This window comes from Parambassis ranga, chromosome 2, assembly GCF_900634625.1.
Source record: "Parambassis ranga chromosome 2, fParRan2.1, whole genome shotgun sequence".
Classification (NCBI taxonomy): domain Eukaryota; kingdom Metazoa; phylum Chordata; class Actinopteri; family Ambassidae; genus Parambassis; species Parambassis ranga.
In genome coordinates, this window is record NC_041023.1 from 42609308 (window position 1) to 42621275 (window position 11968).

The 11968-nt window shown below is 45.8% G+C and overlaps 4 protein-coding genes across 4 annotated transcripts; 2 read left to right on the forward strand and 2 right to left on the reverse strand.

Annotated features, from left to right (window-relative positions):
- LOC114452250 (gap junction alpha-3 protein-like) lies at window positions 1–2091 on the reverse strand. Its single transcript, XM_028431461.1, has 3 exons — window positions 1971–2091; window positions 1326–1888; window positions 1–1121 (listed from the first exon to the last, which is right to left on the reverse strand). Exons 1-3 carry the CDS (start codon window positions 2037–2039, stop codon window positions 278–280), a joined length of 1476 nt encoding a protein of 491 aa, XP_028287262.1. The 5' UTR covers window positions 2040–2091; the 3' UTR covers window positions 1–277.
- A 2574-nt stretch (window positions 2092–4665) lies between these two features.
- On the reverse strand, window positions 4666–8222 carry LOC114427115 (gap junction beta-2 protein-like). Its single transcript, XM_028394915.1, has 8 exons — window positions 8166–8222; window positions 6270–6318; window positions 5906–6015; window positions 5662–5833; window positions 5349–5501; window positions 5120–5268; window positions 4840–5046; window positions 4666–4750 (listed from the first exon to the last, which is right to left on the reverse strand). Coding segments are annotated over exons 3-8 (768 nt in total). The 5' UTR covers window positions 5908–6015; window positions 6270–6318; window positions 8166–8222.
- sap18 (Sin3A-associated protein) lies at window positions 7505–9309 on the forward strand. Its single transcript, XM_028394927.1, has 4 exons — window positions 7505–7697; window positions 8629–8738; window positions 8825–8947; window positions 9030–9309. The coding sequence occupies exons 1-4, from the start codon at window positions 7626–7628 to the stop codon at window positions 9184–9186; spliced, it is 462 nt and encodes a 153-aa protein (XP_028250728.1). The 5' UTR covers window positions 7505–7625; the 3' UTR covers window positions 9187–9309.
- A 200-nt stretch (window positions 9310–9509) lies between these two features.
- rtraf (RNA transcription, translation and transport factor) lies at window positions 9510–11935 on the forward strand. The gene is made up of 8 exons (XM_028422118.1): window positions 9510–9671; window positions 10253–10377; window positions 10482–10581; window positions 10762–10842; window positions 10908–10996; window positions 11088–11156; window positions 11254–11302; window positions 11469–11935. Exons 1-8 carry the CDS (start codon window positions 9611–9613, stop codon window positions 11621–11623), a joined length of 729 nt encoding a protein of 242 aa, XP_028277919.1. The 5' UTR covers window positions 9510–9610; the 3' UTR covers window positions 11624–11935.
- The last annotated feature ends 33 nt before the right edge of the window (window positions 11936–11968 follow it).

Genomic DNA, 11968 nt, shown 5'->3' on the forward strand with positions numbered 1-11968 from the left:
GTTTGTGGTCAGAATTGTGAATAGCATCAGGACAAAAACAACAATGTTCTCACTGCTGGTGTCCAGTCTTTATGCTTCATGCTGTGAGTGTTAATGATCCTGTGATCTCACTCTCATACGGCGGTGTTTGCTCCTCCCTCTACTGCTATCTTCATCCCTCTTCATCCCTGTCTCTCTTCCTGCCTTTCTGAGATTAAACTGCGTGTTCACATGGAAATTGCTTATGTCAGCTCCTTGTGTTTGTGCGTGCATGTGTGAGTGTGCGAGTGTGTAATAGCTACACTGCCAGGTCATCTGGTCGAGCTCGGACGCCACTCTTGCTGGCCCGACTTGGCTTCCGGATGTCTGTAGCAGCTGGAGGCCGATGCATCTCCGCCCTGGTTACCACGGTGAAGTCATCACGTGGGACCGTACAAGGTGCTCTTTCCTCCTCTGCTGCCATCTCCTCCGGTATGAGGGGGGAAAGAGGGGTATTGCGAGGGAGTGTGGGGAACGAGGAGTGCTCATACTCATATGGCAGGGGCGGGTTCGTCTCCTCCTGAGGATAGGAGGAGGTGGAGCTGGGGGGAGAAGGAAGAGGAGGAGGATAGGAGGAGGAGGAGTTCAGATTGTGGAGCTCCAGCGCCATGTTGCTCCAGTTCTGCTCCATCGCCGCCAGATGTCCGTGACTTCCAACGCTCATTTTCTCACTGTTGCCGTAAAAAGAAACGGGCAGGGCCTCCAGCAGGAAGTCGTCTGGTTGGAGCGCTGCGCCGTCCATCTTGAGTCCTGAAGGCAACGGGGCGGTGGCCATGTTAGGGTTTAAGGAGATTACCGTGGGGGTGGACTCATTTGGCGTGTAGACTCCTCCCTCTGCTGCTCCGCCCCCCACCATACTCATGCTGGCATAAGCTGGAATACAGCCACGCACTGATGGAGACGTCTGCTCGGGGATGGTCTCTGCGTCTCCTCCGGGCTCTTCAGCGCTGAGCAGCAGTGAATCGCTGTCAGGTACAAACTCATTAGTGACGCCATGTTTGACCTTCTTCCAGCCCAGGTGGTAGATCTCTAGCAGGTTGAGGACCAGAGAAACACAGGCGACCACCAGCATGAAGATGATGAAGATGGTCTTCTCAGTTGGCCTGGGAATGCATCGAATATTCGATATTTAATCAGAAAATGAAACAAATCACACCACGAGAATGATCAATTACCTCCTACATAACTTGTTCACCTTAGTATGAATAATAGTGTAACCAACCTGAACAGCCTAATATTGCTAATCAGCCTCACAAACGCCTGGACTAATATGAACAGAGAACCTAATGTGATTTTGTGTCTCTGACCTGGAGATGAAGCAGTCCACCGTGTTGGGGCAGGGCCAGCGGGCACATTTATAGAGCGGCCTCAGGTGGAAACCATACAGGAAGTACTGTCCCAGGATGAAGCCCACCTCAAACAGCGTCTTGAAGATGATGTTGAAGATGTAGGTCCTCAGTAACGCCCCCCGGATCCTGATCTTCCCGTGCTCATCCCGGATCGGGGGCTTCTCCTTTTTCCCTCCTCCTCCTCCTCCTCCATCACCAACTCCGTTGTGATAGAGAGGATCGTGGTCCTCCTGGTGCCGCCCGGCTTTCCTGAGTTCTTCCTCCCTCTCCCTCCTCTTCTCCTCCATGCGGACTATGTGAAGCACATGGCCCAGGTAGATGAGGGTGGGCGTGGAGACGAAGATGATCTGCAGCACCCAGAAGCGAATGTGGGAGATGGGGAAGGCCTCATCGTAGCAAACATTCTCACAGCCGGGCTGCTGTGTGTTACAGGTGAAGTCTGACTGCTCGTCGCCCCAAACTTCTTCGGCGGCCGCGCCCAGCACCAATATGCGGAAGATGAAGAGGACAGTCAGCCAAACCTGGAGAGGAGGAAGAGGAGGAGGATTAGGAGGCAGAGAGGAGACAGAGACACATATCTGATGTGGGAGGAGAGTCGATCACCTTTCCGATTACAGTGGAGTGTTCTTGAGCATTCTCCAGCAGACGCCCTAGAAAGCTCCAGTCGCCCATGCTTCACTCAATGTTCTAACCTTGAGACACAAGTTTGTGGTGAAAGACACACAAAGTGATGGAGGACACACACACAGAGGAGCAGAGGAATAAACTTACTAAAGTATTGTTGTGTTGTCAGTGACAAATCCAGAACAAAACATATATCTGGAAAAAAACACAATGGTTCCCGTGAGCTCACAACTCACACACAGCCAGTGCAGGTAGGATGTTTAAAGTGTCTTTGCAGGTGGGCTCACACTGACTCCATGATGTGACATCACATTTTTCGGTGAACAATTTCATGTCATCTGTGTGTCTGCACTGAAATTTGTGTGTGTGTGTGTGTCTGCGTGTGTCGCCGTGCTGGTTGGATAGTGGACAATAGCCGGGCCATCTGTGGGAAGTGAATGAGTGGATAACAGGTTGTGCCTGTCGAATGCTGGACTCATCACATCCCAGGAATGCTGAGGGGGGCAAATGTTTGCCTGGGATTCACTGATATGAACACACACAGACACTCACACACACACTCACAGTTAGTGTGGTATTCACCCATGTTGTACATCATACATCATATGACCAGAATAAGGTGTGAGGCGTGCACTTTTATAAGATTTACGTTGATTAAAAGCAAAGAAACGGGCTGGAAAAATAGCTTCTTATATGCTGCATTTCAAAAGACATCTGTCAGAAATCCCACCGAGCAAATCACCAAGTGACTGTCAGCGCTGATCTAACAGCAGCGTGTGTAAATGTACATGATGTGTTGACGTGATGAAATACCATCTGTCACAGTGGACAATGGAGAAGCTGCCAGATGGACATTGTCCTGGCCGGTGTGTGCTTTTGATGGATCAGAGGTCTTTGTGCTAAAACAGCCCAAACAGTTAACTCTTGGCCTGCTGTTTGCACCCTGAAATAAAACCATAATAAATGAGAATAATAAAAAAAAAGGTATGGTGACAGTCTGAACACAGGCTGCATGCGAAGCAGTGATGGAGTTCTACTCCACAGATGAGTTGTAACTTTGCACAGAGCTACAACATGTGTGTAATCACAGCAAAAGGATGCACATGCTGGGATACAGAGCACTAATTAGCCCAGCAATAATCAATCCTAATCTGGAATAAGCAAGATTCTTTCACTGTGATAACAAAATAAAACATGAATACTGCATGAAAGCAGGATTTGCAGAACACACCTCTAACTAAACAGTCCGGATTTAGTTGTAACTTCACCAATTTAGCTCTGACATCGAATCTAAATCTGACTTTAAACACAGCAGGACACTGTTTAAAGCATTTGATATCTGATATCTGATGACACCAGCTAAAGTTCGGATTAAAGATTTAAGTTGTGTTCGTGGCTTTCTGTCTTCTGCCTGGGAAGTGAACGCAGCACCAGAGGTGCTGCAGATAATCCAGCAGGTGGAAGGATGATAATCCCTCCTCTTCCCTCCCACCTCATCCACCCTCACCATCACTCACTGCCTCCACCTGCTTACCGCTCTCCTCTGGAACGCGTCTCCCTCCCGGCGGCGCGCTTCTTCTTCTCCCTTCTTCCCGTCTTCTTTTTTCTTTTTCCACTCCCACTGATGGGCTTCGAGGCAGAGGTGAGATTGGGTGGGGGGGGCAGGGGGAGGGGGAGGGAGGGAGGGGGAGAGAGAAAGAGAGAGAGCGAGAGAGACAGAGAGAGGGAGACAGTTAAAGAGAGAAAGAGAGAGAGATGAGAGCTTAGTCTAGTGTAGAAAAAGACCGTGTGGAACCTGTCCCGCGAAGGCGAAGCGCAGCGGCTGCGTCCCGCATGGCCAAGGCCATCCGCCACTGTCACACACACACACACACTGCTGTTCCCCGTGCATGGGGCACACGAGGGGGGTGATGGGGGGGTGGAGGTGAGGGTGGGGGGGTACAGGTGCCTGTGTGAGTGCGCCATTCCAGAGACCTAGAAATAAATAATGAAAGAATTAGGTTTGTAAAAAAACAAACATTTTTGAAGGAAAAACATTTAATTAAAAATGTGTAACAGTCATCTCAGATAATGAATTAGCTGTACAATTATTAAAGAGTCCAAACTTATTTAATGGCTTAAATAATTCATGTTTATAGATAATAGCTGCAAGTTAAATGTTTTTTGTTGTTTTCTGTCCCAGTGAGGGACAGGGGGAGCGTGGTTGCAGTTCCTGCTGCTCACCAGCAGAGGTCAGCAGAGAGTTTATTTGGCAATATTTTTGTTTGATTAGTTTTTCAACACAAGTATATTATCAGGATTATAAAATGAATCTTTAAGACAAGCAGAGAAATTCAGAAGACACTTTATTTGTGGTGGTAAGTGCATTCATATTAAAAAAAAAAAAAGCTGTTGACATCCTCTCCACCCAGTTCAGCAGTCAGGGTATCACAGAAAATGTCCACAGTTTGTACAGTATTTACACATGTGCTCATCATGCATGTGCTTTAAAGCTGATAAGAGTAATTACACCTAAAGAGACTCACCTCTGATTGGCCACACAGCATGTTGTGATGCTGTTAATGTCTGCACAGATTTAGACAGAGAGACGTTTACCTGCTGCTGACAAGCCTGAAAGCATATTTCTATCTAAAAGTCCTGCACTGCAGCTTTAAGTCTTCGTCCTCAGGTTTCCTCAGGTTAAGACAACTGACTTGTGGTTTGTCTTATCCCGCATTTTCTCCCTGCTGGACCTCCTCTCCTTCTGACCACAAATACTCCTGGAAAAACAACGTTCATGTAATCACACGTTCACCTCCCGTTTATGAAGCACGCATGTCATTATTACCTGACTGATTAATGCCTCTACCTAGTGATAGCCTTGGCAACAAGATATGCCAGCTCGGCCATGTTAAGGACCATGCAGATAGAAGAGGCCGTGGCCATGAAGACAGTGAAGATGGTCTTCTCTGTGGGCCGCGAGATGAAGCAGTCCACCAGGTTAGGACACGGCCACTGGTCACACTGAACCAGCCGCGGCATCTGGAAGCCGTCGTACACCGTGTACAGGGCGTACCTGTGTGGAAGAGGTGAAAACACGTGTTGTGTGGACACACCAACTAAAGCAGCATCTGAATCACCGGGCTTACATGAACCCTCCTTCAAACAGCAGCCTGAACAGCAGGCTGCAGGCATACGTCCACCAGAGGGCGCCAGCTATGGGGAGTTTGCGCTTCTTCAGGGTGTCCAACTCTTCCTCTTGGCTCTTGTTGCTGAGGAAACTCACTCTGCCTGAAGTCTGTCATCAAAACACATGACAAATAAGATGACACATGACATAGAAAAACATGCGCTGACGTCATTTAAACACACACACACCTGCAGGAGCCTCTTCTTGTCCCTGTGGTTACAATAGGCTACATACATGGCGACTAACAGTGTTGGTGTGGAGACGAAGACGAGCTGAAGACACCAGAGACGGATGTGAGAGATGGGAAAGAATTGATCGTAGCAGACGTTCTCACAGCCGGGCTAAAAAAAAAAAAAAAAAAAAAGTCCATTCTGCTCCAATAAGGTCAAAGGTCAAGAGAAGTGTTTCATATTTCTGCCTCCAAAATGGAGCCAAACTTTCACCTGTACTGAATCTGAGGTCAACGTGTGTAAACAGCAGTAATCAGTGGGACGGGCCTACCTGCAGCGTGTTACAGGTGAAGTCGGACTGCTCGTCCCCCCAGACACTCTCTGCGGCCACAACCAGCACCATGACCCGGAAAATAAACAGCACAGAGAGCCAGACTTTCCCCAGGCTGGTGGAGTGACGGTTCGCCCCGACCAGCTGAGCATACAGAGCAGGCCAAGACACCCTGCAGAGAACAGAGAGAAACACTCAAAAAGACACTCAGATCCTTTAACCGGAGGAAAGTTCTTCTCTTTACATTGTCAGCTTTGTCCGCTCCTTTCAGCTGCACATCTGACGGCAACACGGATTTCAGACATTTGGAGGGAAGTCAGCGGCAGGAGATGAAAGCAGAAACAAAAGAAGAGTCTGAAAGAGGAAGGGGATGAAAAGGAATGAAAGTGAGAGGAGGAGGAGAGAAGGCCCAGCGCCAGCATTCATATGAACTGATGAACCTCTCTGCCCACCGTGGACTCCACTGAACCGAGCCCACTCTAAAAGCACACTGAACTCACTGTACAAACCCACACTGAGCAGCCACACTCATTCATTCGTGGGTATTTTCAATGATTTACTGCAGAAACAAATAAAAAAATAAAAGAACATTAAAAAAGTTTTCTCACCTTGCATCCTGGCTGTCAGTGTGTTTGCTAGAAAATATCCCACATGGTCCTTCAAAGAATAAAAAAACAAAATCACATGTATAACGTTTTTAAAGATTTAAAATAAAATGAATCTCGGACACTGCAGAAAACCTGCAGCTTTCAAAGATGCTCCTTTAAGTTGGGAGATAGATGTGATCACTTCCTGTGAGGAGCTTTCAAAATAAAACCAGGAAGTCAAACAGAAAGAACAAAGTTGCATTGTCAAACAAGTGTGTGTATGAGTGTGTGTGTGTGTGTGGCTGTAACCAGACACAGGTAGAGCCAGAGTGACTTTTTTTTTTTAGTTCTCAAACATCAGCTGGCAGCAGTCAGCCTGCAGGACAGGGCGGCTCTGTGTGCTGCTAATGACTGTGACCAAGCAGCTCTCCCCTCTGTTTATCCAAGTGTGGGAGCGAAACCAAACTGAGCACGCTCACAAAACCGAAGACTTTTGAGGAAGCAGTGGGAGGATAGAAACCCTTGTGTAAAGATTTGCAGACAAAGTGAAAGGTTGTGATTGAGTTTTAACAGCTGTGCATAACATGACTTTACAAAATGAGCCACAATGAGATTGCAAGAAAACATCCAGGAGAGACAGGGGGGGGCGTCTGTGATTCTAATGGAGTCATTAGGGAAATAACAGTGACACTTACTGCTGATCCATATCAATGAATGGGTATCAGTGTCAGGGCCTGACTCAAAGGGCCACTGTTTGATCTCTCTCTTCAGTCAGGACAGAGCCTGGTGGATTGTGCTTCCAGTCTGATGACAAAGTGAATGAGTGGGGAGACACAGAGAGAGAGGCAGAGGTAAAATAGAGCTGATTGTTAGGGTGGCTCCTGATCAGCCAGCCAGCAGCAGAACACAGAGGGTCACTGTCAGATACTGTACAAACACACACATACAGTACAAACACTCACATATATGTCACAGTAGAGAAAACTACACACACTCACCCACACACAATGTAATGAGCAGCATGTGACTGGATGGCAGATTTCAGTTCTGTAGGTGGATTTGGCGGACTGGGCTTCAGAACTGTGTGATGCTGTTGTGTTTTTGTATTTACTGATTTGCCATTTTTAAAATCAGGTTAAAGTGTGTTTCAGACAAACCTGCAAATAAGAAACATTCAGAGGATATTATAGCGACGAATCCTGACTTTGTCCAGAAGATGGCAGTAGCACCATTAAAACCAAAGAAGAAGAAAAAGACACCGGAAGCGGAAACACTCTCAGTTCCGGTCTCGCTTGTTGCTGCAGATACGGTTAAATAATCAAGTAAGGGACTGTAGTTACCGTCTTACTATCTTACCATCGTTACTAGGAAATAAAAATGGCCCTTGAGTCGCGGGTCACACAGGAGGAAATTAAGAAGGAGCCAGAGAAGCCGATCGATCGGGAAAAGGTACGTTCAGAGCCCGCTTTAGCTTGTAAGAGCTCCAAACTAGCATGGTTCTGCTAGCCCCCGATGCTATCCGAAAAATGCAGAGTGGCTAATTTTTTGAATTTAGGCCAACTAATTAAAAATGAAAAATAACTAATAACATAGTTAAAAACATACACGATATTCGTGTATGTTTATTTATGAAGGAGTGTTAAAAGGAATTAGCAAAGACGACGAGCTAGTGCTAGCATGCTAGCTAATTCATCAATTCAGTTTCACCCAACCTACGAAAATGTTTTGTTGTTGTTATTACTCACCTGGAACTTAAGTAGGCCCCGAACTAACCGCTTGAAATACCAAGTATTATGTTGATATACTTCACAATGCTAACGTGTTGTGAGTTTCTGGTCCATTTCGAAGTCCTAACGTGTGTGTCCGTTAGGTGCATAAACACATTTACAAATTAAAGACGTTTTCGATGTATTTTACTTATCTTGCGCAGCTCCGTTGTACACCGTGGTCTGTCTGCTCCCAATATGTTCAACGGTCAATTCGTGGCTTCTTCCAGTGTTGTTTCTTAATATAGATTAAGTTTGTGTGAAACGGTAATGGCGAAGGTCCATTACGTTTGTGTCCGTTACAATGATGTACTCGAATTCTTACTATTAATCAACACCATCAATTTAGTGTTAAATTAATGTAAAAAGCATCTACTTTATCTTTTCACGTTGGAAACTAACGCGTAATTAGTCGTCGCGGCCACTAGATGGCAGTGGATGAGGTAAAGTGTGACGCGGTATCGCGTGTCATCTGATCACAATTTTCAAAATAAAACAAGTGTATGATGTGGTCTCTGTTCTGGATCAGGTTGTGTTGTGTGGAAATCCATGTTGATCATTTAAACATTTAATGTAAAACAGTAAATTGAATCATAGTATTTGTTTTGTTTCAGACCTGCCCTCTTCTGCTGCGAGTATTCACCACCAACAGCGGCCGACACCACAGAATAGATGAGTTTTCTCGAGGAAATGTTCCCTCCAGTGAACTGCAAATATACACATGGTACCATCATCATCAGCTTTGCTTTTCAGTAGTGTTTTAGGCATTAAATGACTGTGTTGCTCATGCTTTGATATTCTGTGTTTCAGGATGGATGCTACTTTGAAGGAACTAACCAGCTTGGTGAAGGAGGTGTATCCAGAGGCCAGGAAAAAGGGGACACATTTCCACTTTGCCATTGTCTACCCGGATCCTAGAGGAAAAATGTACAAGTAGGTATCCTTACAAGAGGAGAACACGATGGTTTGGTGCACTCTGCATCCTTAATAATTCCTTTTCTCCTGCTTTCTTCAGGTTGAAGGATATTGGCAGCACTGTGTCCGGCCGAAAGGGTGCAGACGATTCTATGACGCTGCAGTCTCAGCGCTTCCAGATTGGAGATTATCTGGATATTGCCATCACACCACCCAACAGAGCTCCACCTCTCAGCGCCCGCATGAGGCCATTCTAAACACACTTACACACATTAACCCATATGTGTAAAGCTGTTCTTTTTTGTTTTATTTGTCATCATCTTGGGTGGTTTTGCCTCATTTTATAAAACATGTGTAATAAACTTGTTTTTTTTTCCAAAGATGTCTCTGCCTCTTTCTGTCTTCGGTGTAACAAAAATGCATTTACATTGTCAATGTTTAAAAGTATTAACAAGGATTGCAACTTAAGCTGTAAACCACTGACAGCAGGACGTCAAATTTGACGGGTCTAATAACGCTGCCATCGAGGAGACTTTTATTTTGATAGGTACAGGAGGAAGTTGTAAGCCGACTGTTTGCGCACGCGTAGTGCCACATACTGACAGCTAGCAATAGAAACAGGCAAGGTAGCAGCCTGTTAGCACAAAAAACTGCAGGGATTCCCACAGAAAACTCGATAAAATGTTCCGGAGAAAACTGAGCGCTTTGGATTATCACAACCCCGAGGCATTCGACTGCTCAGGTGAGGAAAGAAAACCCACGCAAGAGCTCATTATCGGGGAAGTTTAAAGTAACGTGGAACCGGCTAACGTGCACGCAGTGTCCTGTCACTGGACTGCAGACTCTGCTAATGAAAGCGGAGTTTTTAAACTGTTTGTGGTTGAGACACATTGATACTTGTTGAAACATCAACTAACATATTTTACAGCTTTCCGATTTATCACTCTTTCATTCGGCATATCTGGAGTTAATACTGATTCAATGAATTTCCAACAAAGTACGTAATGTTAGACTTCATAGCATTGAAATTTACAGTTTAGTGGTCTATATATAAAAAACTAAATAAAAGCGTATTTTGAGCTTTGGGGTTCTTTGCTGGACGTTAAAGATCAGTTTACCAGAGTCACGGCTAAGAATGAATCTACTTCTCAGCCCTAATGCTAAAATAAACAGTGGACGCGCTGTATTATGGATCCAGTGATTCAGCAGATGTTTTCAGGCGTAGCTGACATGTTATTCTGCAGCTCCTTATCTCATGTCTACACCCGAGGCTGGTATTTATGTGTGCAGCAGCTGAAGTGTGTCCTTTCCCTTTCTGCCCAGATGACACACAGTTCAGGAACTGCATTGTGTGGCTGGAGGACCAGAAAATCCGGCATTATAAGATAGAGGACAGAGGAAACCTGAGGAACATCCCCAGTTCGGACTGGCCCAAAGCCTACCAGAAGGTCAGACTGATGCACAGCCTTAGATTTAAATACAAGAAACAGTGTTGTTGTTATTGCTGATGAGCGAGCTGTGTGTGAGCTTCCTTTACCTTTGTGCTCTGCAGTACCTGCAGGATGTGAATTGTCCATTTGGAGTTCAGGACAGGCCGGAGGCCGTGGACTGGTTACTGGGCCTAGCTGTGCGATACGAATATGGAGACAATGGTAAGACATGATGTGGTTGTGTTATTTGGGATGATGATGATGATGACAGAATAACCATGGCAACAGCACCAAGCTTATGAGTGTGTTGTGCAGGTATGTAGCAGCTGAAGTATTGATAATGACCACTAGATGGGGGTATAATGCAACATTGAAAGTGTGTGTGTGTGTGTTTCACCTCAGTGGAGAAGTACAAGAACTGTCAGCCGCTGGCCGCCTCCAGTAACAGTGACAGAGCTGCTGACCCCCTCATCAACCTTGACAGTGAGTCAGAATGTTTCCTCTTTTATTTGAGGATCATTTTCTGACAGCCACTCTCCCTGCTGCAGGTAATTCTCCAGACTTCAAAGCAGGAGTTACAGCTCTGGCCAACATTCTCAAGATACAACGACATGATGACTACCTAGTCATGCTGAAGGTGAGCTCCGCTGGCCTCAGAGCAGACACTATAAAAGCCACTTGTTCTGATTCTGAAGGATGTGCTAATTATCCTGTCTGTGACCTGCCAGGCCATCCGTATTCTGATCCAAGAAAGACTTTCCCCAGAAGCCATTGCTAAAGCCAACCAGAACAGTGAGGTAAGCTGAGGCAGAAATGTGCTTCTGATGTAGTTATTGATAATGCCTCTTGGCTAGGCTTCAGTCTGAGTTGTGTATATTTTCATTTTTCCTCCAGGGTGTTCCAGTAGCTTTAGACAAGCACATCTTGGGTTTCGACACTGGAGGTGAGTGACATCAAGTACAGAAAGGGCATCTTAGTGTTAGTTTGGATTCTGTGACACAGGGGCACTTATGTAATCAGAAATCTCCATCCATGAGTGAACACCTGTGTTCAATAAGACTTCACCATCTGCAGCAAAGTTTAAATGTAAATTTTTGCCCTCCCCTCAGATGCGACTCTGAACGAAGCAGCACAGATCCTACGCCTGCTGCACATCGAGGAGCTGAGGGAGCTGCAGACCAAGATCAACGAGGCAATCGTGGCCGTTCAGGCCATCATAGCCGACCCCAAGACGGACCACAGGCTGGGCAAGGTCGGCAGATGAGAGGGAGGAAGTGACGGCCAAAACCAGGAGTTTTTAATTTTCCGAGTTCTTTTCTGTTGTTTGAATGGACACAAATGAGTTTTTTTTTTCTGTTGTTGCATGAGACCGGGTTGCCTGACCCATTCTTCATGTGCAGAGAAGTCGATAAAAGACTCTCAATGATGAATTTCTTCAGAGACTGAGGTTGATAATCTCCTGAAAATATTCAGACTGAAGGTGTTTTTTTTTTTCTGTTGTTTCCGGAGACATCAGTGTTTATTTTGACGTGGTTTCTTTCGATGCTGTGCAGTAAAATGTAGAAATACAGCTCGACTCTTGGACTCCTGTGCTTTTTGTACATTTGGC

What these genes read in the sequence shown, in the direction of transcription:
- LOC114452250 (XM_028431461.1), bottom strand. Translation starts at nt 2,039, where the DNA reads ATGGGCGACTGGAGCTTTCTAGGGCGTCTGCTGGAGAATGCTCAAGAA. An exon ending in ACTCCACTGTAATCGGAAAG is followed by an intron (nt 1,889 to 1,970) that starts GTGATCGACTCT and finishes CCTCCTCTCCAG; the next exon opens with GTTTGGCTGACTGTCCTCTT. An exon ending in GTGGACTGCTTCATCTCCAG is followed by an intron (nt 1,122 to 1,325) that starts GTCAGAGACACA and finishes ATGCATTCCCAG; the next exon opens with GCCAACTGAGAAGACCATCT.
- LOC114427115 (XM_028394915.1), bottom strand. An exon ending in TCACCTGTAACACGCTGCAG is followed by an intron (nt 5,502 to 5,661) that starts GTAGGCCCGTCC and finishes TTTTTTTTTTAG; the next exon opens with CCCGGCTGTGAGAACGTCTG. An exon ending in CTGTTTGAAGGAGGGTTCAT is followed by an intron (nt 5,047 to 5,119) that starts GTAAGCCCGGTG and finishes TCTTCCACACAG; the next exon opens with GTACGCCCTGTACACGGTGT.
- sap18 (XM_028394927.1), top strand. Translation starts at nt 7,626, where the DNA reads ATGGCCCTTGAGTCGCGGGTCACACAGGAGGAAATTAAGAAGGAGCCA. An exon ending in AGCCGATCGATCGGGAAAAG is followed by an intron (nt 7,698 to 8,628) that starts GTACGTTCAGAG and finishes GTTTTGTTTCAG; the next exon opens with ACCTGCCCTCTTCTGCTGCG. An exon ending in GAACTGCAAATATACACATG is followed by an intron (nt 8,739 to 8,824) that starts GTACCATCATCA and finishes TCTGTGTTTCAG; the next exon opens with GATGGATGCTACTTTGAAGG.
- rtraf (XM_028422118.1), top strand. Translation starts at nt 9,611, where the DNA reads ATGTTCCGGAGAAAACTGAGCGCTTTGGATTATCACAACCCCGAGGCA. An exon ending in CCCCCTCATCAACCTTGACA is followed by an intron (nt 10,843 to 10,907) that starts GTGAGTCAGAAT and finishes TCCCTGCTGCAG; the next exon opens with GTAATTCTCCAGACTTCAAA. An exon ending in ACTACCTAGTCATGCTGAAG is followed by an intron (nt 10,997 to 11,087) that starts GTGAGCTCCGCT and finishes GTGACCTGCCAG; the next exon opens with GCCATCCGTATTCTGATCCA.